A 10,000-nucleotide genomic window follows, 5' to 3' on the forward strand; every position below is an offset into this window, starting at 1 on the left:
TGAATCAAATATCAATCAATGATTTAAAATTATATATATGTTTATATATGATTAATCATTTCAATAGACTAAACGCAGCTGAACTCATCAGTGTGGGAGACACAAAGTTAAAAACAGACAGCAATTTTATTATCCTAATTTACCTTTTGTTTAAAAAAATTCAGCTGTGAGTCAAATATTTCATCGGACACACACACACACACACACACACACACACACACACACACACACACACACACACACGTGCTGTAAATTTCCTCATTTACGCGCCCTTTTTTCCTGGCAAGAATTCATTACCTGAGGTAGGGCAGATTCAATTCAATTCAGTTCAATTCAAAATACTTTATTATCTGCTTCAACCAAAATTTTTCTTTAGGCTCACTTAAAATAAAATGCCCGTCAGCGAAAATCAAAACAAACAAACGACTGACACACCCTTCACTTATCACCATGCACACATCAATTATTATGTAAAAAGAAAAAAAAAGTGAGTAAGATACTATCACATTATGATTCAGAGTGTAACAACTGTGTGTGTGTTGCGTGTGTGTCCGTGCGTGTGCATGCATCGTTTTTTTCAGTCATCACAAAACATGCATTCATCCCTGTCACCCGCTGTTGTCACACACTGACCTGGAACTGGGACATCATGTCGTCTTCAGGAATGGTGTTGTTCATCCAGCCGGTGTACTGCAACAGACAGCATGGGATTAGCTCCTTCTTCATCCTGTTCGCGTTTATTTATTGATACATTAATCAAGTGTGTGTGTGTGTGTGTGTGTGTGTGTGTGTGTGTGTGTGTGTGTGTTTGCACACGCCTGTGTAAATGTACCCTTGTGTGTCTATACGTTGCATTCATACGTCAGAGTCGATGCAATCTCAAAAAAAAAAGAAAAGAAAATAATAAAGAGATAGACGAAAAAAAGAATACATAAAAAAGGCGCGTCTCTACCATTCCCCATTTCCATTTCATCTGTCTCTCTTGTGGTTGGTCAGGAGGAGTTGGGGCATGGGGGGGTTGGTAAAGGGGGTTGGGGGGGGTGGAGTGAGGGGGCATGGGTAAAGAGGGTTGGGGGGGGGGTGAAGTGGGGGGGCGGCATGGGTAAAGGGGGTTGGGGGGGGTGGAGTGGGGGGCATGGGGGGTTGGGTATAGGGGGTTGGGGGGGTGGAGTAGGGGGTTGGGTAAAGGGGGGTTGGAGGGGAGTGTGGGGGTATGGGGCTTGGGTAAAGGGGGGCTGGGTGGGGGGAGTGGGGGGCATAAAGGCTTGGGTAAAGGGGGGTTGGGGGGGAGTGGGGGGTATGGGGCTTGGGTAAAGGGGGGTTGGGGGGAGTGGGGGGTTGGGTAAAGGGGGTTGGGTAAAGGGGAGTGGGGGGCATAGAGGCTTGGGTAAAGGGGGGTTGGGGGGGAGTGGGGGGTATGGGGCTTGGGTAAAGGGGGGCTGGGTTGGGAAGGGCATGTGTGTTGATGCTTGAATGCAGGCAATGTGGACTGGATGGATGAGAGAAGAAGAAACATGTGCCACCCCACCCCCCGGAAAGAACAACAACAAAAAAACAACAACAACCCAACTCAACTTCTGACATATCCAGAAATTTAGTGATATATGAATGTGAAATGAATGGATGAGAGAAGAAAGAAACATGTGCAGGAAAAAGCAAAACAAAAAACCCTCATCTTCTGATATGTTCAGAAGATATTTGTCAATGTATGAATGCTGGGAATGTGGAATGAATAGATGAGAGAAGAAGAAATATGTGCAAAAAACAACAAGAACCCCTCCCTGCCCCCAAACAACAACAACAACGACAACAAAACAACAACAAACCTCAACTTCCGGTACATTCAGATATTTGTTGGCGTATGAATGCAGGGAATGTGAAATGAATAAATGAGAGAAGAAAAAACATGTGCAAAAAACAAAACAAAAAACAAACAATAAAACCCTAAACTTCTGATATAATCAACTATTTGTGGATGTATGAATGCAAGAAATGAGCAATGAATGGAAGAGAGAGAGAAGAAGGAATTTATATTTGAAAAACAACCCACAAGAACTATTAGAAAAACAACCCACAAAGAAACAAAATCAAACAAAACCCCCCTCACCTTCTGATACATCTGCACAAGGGCCTCCTTGTCTGGCAGGTAGTGATCCACGACGTCCCGGACCTCCTGGAGGTAGGCCCTCAGGTCAGGCAGCTCCTGCAGGGACTTCAGCTGCACGGGAAGCACCAGGTCCAGCTCGATTCGACCCTGCTCCGGGTCGTAGACGGTGACGTTGCTGAGCCTGATGAACTGCAGCTGCTGGGTCATGTCGTCCAGCTGCTCTCTGAGGAACGTGCCTACCATGCGTGCCAGGCTTTGCAGGTGCTTGCTGGCGTTGTCCTCCACGTTCCAGTACTTGTAGGCCCAGACGCCCTGGAAAGTGGTGTGAGTGAAGGAGGAGGAGGAGAAGATAACACATCAAAGTGGGGTTTGGGGGTAGGGGTAGGGAGTGGGTGGGCAAATGTCAATGAATCAAAGGTGATGTACTGAAAATGTGGAAGTGGACACGGCCGCTTGTGCCCCACAACATCACACACACACACACGTACGTCTAATATCACTCAAAGTGAAAAGACATTAAATCAAAGAAAGAACACACACACACACACACACACACACACACACACACGATGACAGTTGAAACATCGTTATTTATTTTCGTCTGTCCCAGATAACATTGTTAAATATTCAACGAGAGTTTATTACAATTTCAACAATTTTACTTGGGCTGAGGAGAAACGTGGGCGATTTTGGATTTTCAGTGATATTTCAGTTAAGCTTTTAGGTTTTCTTCAACAGTTATTATTTTATTTATTTATTTTTTTCAATAAGAAATTACAGAATAGCTGTTTTGTAGTCGGCTGGGCTATATAAGCAACACACTTTGATTTGGTTCAATTCGATTTGATTTGATTTGATTTGATTTCAGCAGTCGGCAGGGCTGTAAGGAACAGGATTTGATTTCATTTGGTCCAGGAGAAAGAAAAAAAGAAAGAAAGGTAAAAGAAAGAAAAGAAAGAAAGAAAAGTAAAACAGAAAAGAAAGAAAGAAAACAAAGAAAGAAACAAAAAGAACGAAAGAAATACTGAAAGAAAGAAAAAGAAAGAAAGAGAAAAGAAGCAAAGCGAAGGAGAAGGAAAGACGTCAGACCTGCTGGTAAGCCTCGTTGGCGACGTCCTTGACCTTCTGCACGTGCCGGCTGTTCATGACCCCGTACACGCGCTCGGCCATCCGCTGGCGGGCCTGGTAGATGGCGGAGGTGTAGCGCTCGGGAAGGCTCATCTGCGCCACGTTGTTGCCCACGTAACCCATCAGCCACCTCCAGTCCTGGCCCAGCCTCTGCACACGGCGGTGGAGCTGCTGCACGTGCGGGTGGTTCTGGGCCTGCTCCCAGCCCTCCTTGCCGCTCTCCCACAGGGACCTCAGCTCCTGCACCAGCTGGGAGCTGAACTCTGCCGTGCGGACCGCGCTCAACTGTTTCCCGGAGGGGGGTGGGGTGGTGGTGGGGAGGAGAGGGGGGATGGGTGATGAGGGGTCGGAGTTGGGGTCGGGGTTGGGGTTGGGTGGTAAAAGGGAAAGCAGACATTTATTGCATTTGTTAAGAAATGTTTTCATTTGGTATATATATGTGTGTGACAATACACCTCACTTATTGATAAACAGAACAACAAGAAGATGTTCCACTGTTGTTGTTTTTGTTTCAAAGTGACTGAATCTTGTATATTTCCACAACCTGTCGTTGTTGTTGTTGTTTGTTTTTGGTGTTCTTGATCTCGATTTTAACGGACTGAACCTGGTTGTATAATTAATACCACTACATGTCATGGTACATTCAATTTCACTCAGCTGAAACTTGTCACTACGTTTTGCATTACAAGACAATGGAAAGTCTTCAATACAGGAGGGCATGCAGGACTGCCATGCAACAAGAAAAACCAAAGTCCTGACCTAGCAAGCATACATCTTAGTACAGGGCTGATGTCTTCACAGACGACAGGTATTTCGGGACACTGCTTCAATTCCATGCTACTGAAAAGTCTTTGTTATCTGATTTAAACTTTTTTTTTTCTTGGGACTCATTTAAATGCTCATCATCAGATAAACAAGTGGCGTGAAAATAAATGAATAACCGGTGCACCTTTACCTGATTACTGTGTACACATCACACCTTTACCTGGTTACTGTGTACAAATCACACCTTTACCTGATTACTGTGTACAAATCACACCTTTACCTGATTACTGTGTACACATCACACCTTTACCTGATTACTGTGTACAAATCAATCATCGTGTAAAAAACACCCCCACACCCAAACAAACAAATAAACGAATAAACAAAAACGATCTGGTAAGGAAAGATATAATATTTCCAGATGCAAGTAAAATGAAAATGAAGGAACAAGCCGTACACCATTCCTCGATTACCATGCACACATGAATCACCAGGCAAAAGAAAAAAAGAAACCATTCAGGTAAGAAAAATACATCATTTGAAGACATAAGTGAACTAAAGCACACACACACGCGCGCGCACTAACGCATGCCCGTCCGATCCCCGTCACACGTGACGGGATAAGTGTGGGGAATTTCTGATCTCCCACGTCAGCAGATGTGCAGACCTCTCACTGCCTGGCCTTCTTTGCGTGTATACGCATGCAGAAGATCAAATAAGCACATTTAAGATCCCGTAATCCATACTTGCGTTCGGTGGGTCCGGAAACAACAACGTAACCAGCATGGACCCCCCCCCCCCCCCCACACCCCCCGCCCCCCAGCATCCTCTCCAGTGCCCCCCTCCCCCCAACTCCCGAAAACGGTATATGGATGTTTGTGTCGGTGTGTGTGTGTGTACGTGACTAAAACCTGATTGAATGACACAATGAAGGAATAATGGGCACCAGTGAGAGCCGTCACGGCTCTACCCAGGTAGGCAGCCTGTTGTGCAAATGATACTGCATTTGTAAAGTGCTTAGAGCTTAGGTTTCTGACCCAGGATAGGCGCTATAATTATAAGTATCCATATCCATTCATCCATCCACATTGAAGAGGTGGGTGACGACAAAGATTACCGCATGCCTATGGACTGGACCATTGACACATCCAGCTGAAGCCTCTGTGGTGGGGGGAAAAACAGACAGAAAGGCTCTCTCCCTAGCGAGTCCAACAAAGGAAGACTGCCTACCATCAGACACGTGGTGAGGTCCTCAATGAGGGTGAGGTAAAGGAAGACTGCCTACCATCAGACACGTGGTGAGGTCCTTAATGAGGGTGAGGTAAAGGAAGACTGCCTACCATCAGACACGTGGTGAGGTCCTCAATGAGGGTGAGGTAAAGGAAGACTGCCTACCATCACACACGTGGTGAGGTCCTCAATGAGGGTGAGGTAAAGGAAGACTGCCTACCATCAGACACGTGGTGAGGTCCTCAATGAGGCTGAGGTAAAGGAAGACTGCCTACCATCAGACGCATGGTGAGGTCATCAATGAGGCTGAGGTAGTGCTGCTTGATGTCGTATTTCTTGACGGCCTGCAGTCCCGTCCTCATGGTACCCAGCACACGGTGGTACGCCTCCTGGTACTGGGTGCTCATCTTCTTCATCACATCACTGCACACACACACACACACACACACACACACACACACACACAGAAACACACACAGAAACACACACACACACACACACACACACACACACAGAGAAACACACACACACACACATACACACACACACAGAAACACACACACACACACACGCACACATGCGCGCGCGCGCGGATATGAGTTCACTTCCAAGGTGACCTTAAAAGGCCAGCGGGCCTTGTTGATAATAATAATGCTAATGATAATAATAATCATAATCATAATAATAATTATAATATAGAAATACTACTGCGACTGCTGCTGCGTCTGCAGCTGCTGCTACAACAACAACTACTACTACTAAATAAATTAAAGAATAACTAATGAATACATCAATACAAAAATGGCTAAATAAAATAAGGAATTAATAATAAATAGATGAATAAATAAACAATTACTGCTGTCAACCAGCAATGCGTATCAATACCAATTTGGAATTTTGATGATATATATAGATATATACATCTAAATATATAGCGTGTTAAATCGCAAAAAAAACCCCCCCAGGGCCTTTAATTAACCTTTTTAACCTTTTTCACCTCCCCAACCCCACTTTATTTTACTTACACAAGGTCCAGCGCGTACTGGCCCATGTCCTTCAAGTGCAGGTCGTTCCGGCGGTACATCTTGCTGAGGGTTCTCTGCACACGGTCTATCTGCTGCCCCAGCCTGATCAGCTCGCTCTCCACCAGGTCCAGCAAGGGAGACAACTCGGACGTGAGCTCTCCAGCGATGGCGGTGTATTTCTCACTCACTTCCTGCCCCGTGGAGTCCACCACCTCGCTCAGGGTGTGGCGGACGTCGTCCGAGAAGGTGGTGGTCTTCCTCTGGACGTAGTCCTGTGGGTTGGAAAGCGTTTGTTTGGGTCAGGCACACACACACACACACACACACACACACACACACACACACACATCACACACACACACAGAGACTTGATAGACTACCTCACTTATCGATGGATCAACTGACTGGCTCAGTCATATTGTGTTTTATTGTACTATGTTGCATTGTATTGTGTCGCTTTATATACTATTATATTGTTTTGTATTGCATTCTGTTCTGTTCTAGTCATTTCGAATGTCTTATTTTTCTGTCACAACAGGTTTCTCTGTGTGAAATTCAGGCTGTTGCAGTCCTACCCCCTCCCATCTCCTCTTCATTGGGCAGCGCATTGCCATAACACAGTGTTTCCTCCTCCTCCTTCTTCTTCTTTCTCCTAATCCCTTTCAATCTGTCTTCAACCGCTCACGGTGCTAGCACACGCACTTCTTCAGATCCAGAAGTGCCTGTATATTGTATTGTATTGTATTGTATTCTGTTTTGCTGTCTTATTTTTTTCTGTCGCAACAGATTTCTCTCTGTCAAATTCAGTCAGTTGCAGTCCCCCCACCCCCTTTCCTACATGAGGCCGCGCATCGCCAAATTCTCCTACACCCCCTCCCCCCCCCCCCCCTACAAACCCCCCTCACCCCGCCCTTCAGTCTGTCTTCAATCACTCACAGAGCAAGCCTTACTTACTGTAGTACAAACAACAACAACAAAACCACCACCACCACCAACCAAACCAACAACAAAAAACCCAGCACACCACCCACCTTGAGGTCCAGAAGGGCCTGTGGTCTCCAGAGGAGCGAGGAGTGGACACGGGTAGGAGAGTCCAGACGCAGGAGAACGCTGCCCTCCTGTGACGTCCCGTACCCGTCTTGCTGCACGGCCACGTGGCCACTCAGGGCTGAGGCGTTGGTGTAGCCCGCCTTCACCACCAGCTGCCTGTCTGGCGTGTCTGCACAGTTGTTGTTGTTGCTGTCTGGTTGTTGTTGTTGTTGCTGTCTGGTTGTTGTTGTTGCTGTCTGGTTGTTGTTGTTGTTGCTGTCTGGTTGTTGTTGTTGTTGTTGTTGTTGTTGTTGCTGTCTGGTTGTTGTTGTTGTTGCTGTTGTTGTTGTTGCTGTCTGGTTGTTGTTGTTGTTGCTGTCTGTTGTTGTTGCTGTCTGTTGTTGTTGTTGTTGCTGTCTGTTGTTGTTGTTGTTGCTGTCTGGTTGTTGTTGTTGTTGTTGTTGTTGTTGCTGTCTGTTGTTGTTGTTGTTGCTGTCTGTTGTTGTTGTTGTTGTTGTTGTTGTTGTTGTTGTTGTTGTTGTTGTTGTTGTTTGTTGTTGCTGTTGGTTGTTGTTGTTGTTGCTGTCTGGTTGTTGTTGTTGTTGTTGTTGTTGCTGTCTGGTTGTTGTTGTTGTTGTTGTTGCTGTCTGGTTGTTGTTGTTGTTGCTGTCTGGTTGTTGTTGTTGTTGTTGTTGCTGTCTGGTGGTTGTTGTTGTTGTTGTTGTTGCTGTCTGGTTGTTGTTGTTGTTGTTGTTGTTGTTGCTGTCTGGTTGTTGTTGTTGTTGCTGTCTGGTTGTTGTTGTTGTTGTTGTTGCTGTCTGGTTGTTGTTGTTGTTGTTGTTGCTGTCTGGTTGTTGTTGTTGTTGTTGTTGCTGTCTGGTTGTTGTTGTTGTTGTTGTTGCTGTCTGGTTGTTGTTGTTGTTGCTGTCTGGTTGTTGTTGTTGTCAATATTTTTCTTCTTGTCTCAGTTTTCAGTTTAACAGGGTTAGGTGCCAAGCAAAGTGTGCAGACGGACTGATTTATTATTATTATTATTATTATTACTGATTTTAAGAAGTCATTATTATGCACTAAATACGGCTAAACGATGGTTAAACACTTCACCGCTGTCACCACCACCATCACCAATACCCACCATCACCACCAGGACCGCCAACACCAACACCACCACCACGAGTAACACCACCAACATTGTAAACCACCACCGCCATCACCACCACCACACCACCACCATCACCACCACCACACCACCACCACCACCACACCACATGCCACCACCACCACCACACCACCACCACCACCACACCACCACCACCACACCACCATCATCACCACCACACCACCACCACCACAGCACACCACATACCACCATCATCACCACCACCACCGTCACCACCACCACACCACCACTACCATTATCACCACCACCATCATCACCACCACCACCACCACACCACCATCAACACCACCACCACCACACCACCACCACAACACACCACATACCACCACCACCACGACCACCACCACAACCACCACCACACCACATCACACCACATACCACCACCACCACCACAGCACACCACATACCACCACCACCACGACCACCACCACCGCCACCACCACCACCACAGCACACCACATACCACCACCACCACGACCACCACCACACCACACCACCACGACCACCACCACCACACCACCACCACAGCACACCATACCACCACCACCACCACCACACAGCACACCACACCACCACCACCACACGACCACACCACACACCACAGCACACCTTATACCACCTCCACCACCACCACAGCACAGCACAGCACAGCACAGCACAGCACAGCACAGCACAGCACATACCACCACCACCACAGCACAGCACAGCACAGCACAGCACAGCACATACCCACACCACAGCACAGCACAGCACAGCACATACCCTGGTCGTAGTTGGAGAAGAAGAGCAGAGAGCGGGCCTTGGCGTCCAGCCGCAGGGTGGACTGGATGACGTCACTGTGGTCAAAGACGTTGGTCAGGTGGATGACGTAAGGCTGGGTGGACTCCACCTCCCCGTGCATCGACATCTGCTTGACTGGGCTGTCCAGCTGTGTGTGTGTGTGTGTGTGTGTGTGTGTGTGTGTGTGTGTGTGTGTGTGGAGGGGTGGAAGGGCGGGAGGAAGAGTGGAGTTAGTAACATAGGTGTCAAACAACAACAACAATAAAAATAGTAATTATTAAAAGAAATAATGAATTGATAATCATAAACTATAAATATTAACAACAACAACAAACAAACAAAATAATCATTAACATGAAAATTACAACAACAACAATAAAAATAGTAATTATTAAAAGAAATAATGAATTGATAATCATGAATTAAAAACTATAAATATTAACAACAACAACAAACAAACAAAATAATCATTAACATGAAAATTACAACAACAATAAAAAATAGTAATTATTAAAAGAAATAATGAATTGATAACCATAAATTAAAAACTATAAATATTAACAACAACAACAACAACAAAATAATCATTAACATGAAAATTACAACAACAACAATAAAAATAGTAATTATTAAAAGAAATAATGAATTGATAATCATAAATTAAAAACTATAAATATTAACAACAACAACAACAACAACAAACAACCAAAATAATCATGAACATGAAAATTGTACATTTATATAACGCTTTCATCC

The 10,000-nt window shown here is 45.5% G+C and overlaps 1 protein-coding gene across 1 annotated transcript in view; it reads right to left on the minus strand.

Annotated features, from left to right (window-relative positions):
- The window catches only part of LOC143294657 (uncharacterized), a 59,137-nt gene that overhangs the window by 753 nt on the left and 48,384 nt on the right, over positions 1–10,000 (minus strand). The window contains exons 33-39 of the mRNA XM_076606035.1: positions 9,227–9,392; positions 7,287–7,474; positions 6,256–6,527; positions 5,506–5,653; positions 3,197–3,520; positions 2,108–2,419; positions 634–690 (exon numbers count right to left, since the gene is read on the minus strand). Of these exons, the coding sequence (XP_076462150.1) occupies positions 634–690; positions 2,108–2,419; positions 3,197–3,520; positions 5,506–5,653; positions 6,256–6,527; positions 7,287–7,474; positions 9,227–9,392 (1,467 nt within the window). The remainder of the gene's footprint in view (positions 1–633; positions 691–2,107; positions 2,420–3,196; positions 3,521–5,505; positions 5,654–6,255; positions 6,528–7,286; positions 7,475–9,226; positions 9,393–10,000) is intronic.

This window comes from Babylonia areolata, chromosome 20 (assembly GCF_041734735.1).
Source record: "Babylonia areolata isolate BAREFJ2019XMU chromosome 20, ASM4173473v1, whole genome shotgun sequence".
In the NCBI taxonomy this organism is placed as follows: domain Eukaryota; kingdom Metazoa; phylum Mollusca; class Gastropoda; order Neogastropoda; family Buccinidae; genus Babylonia; species Babylonia areolata.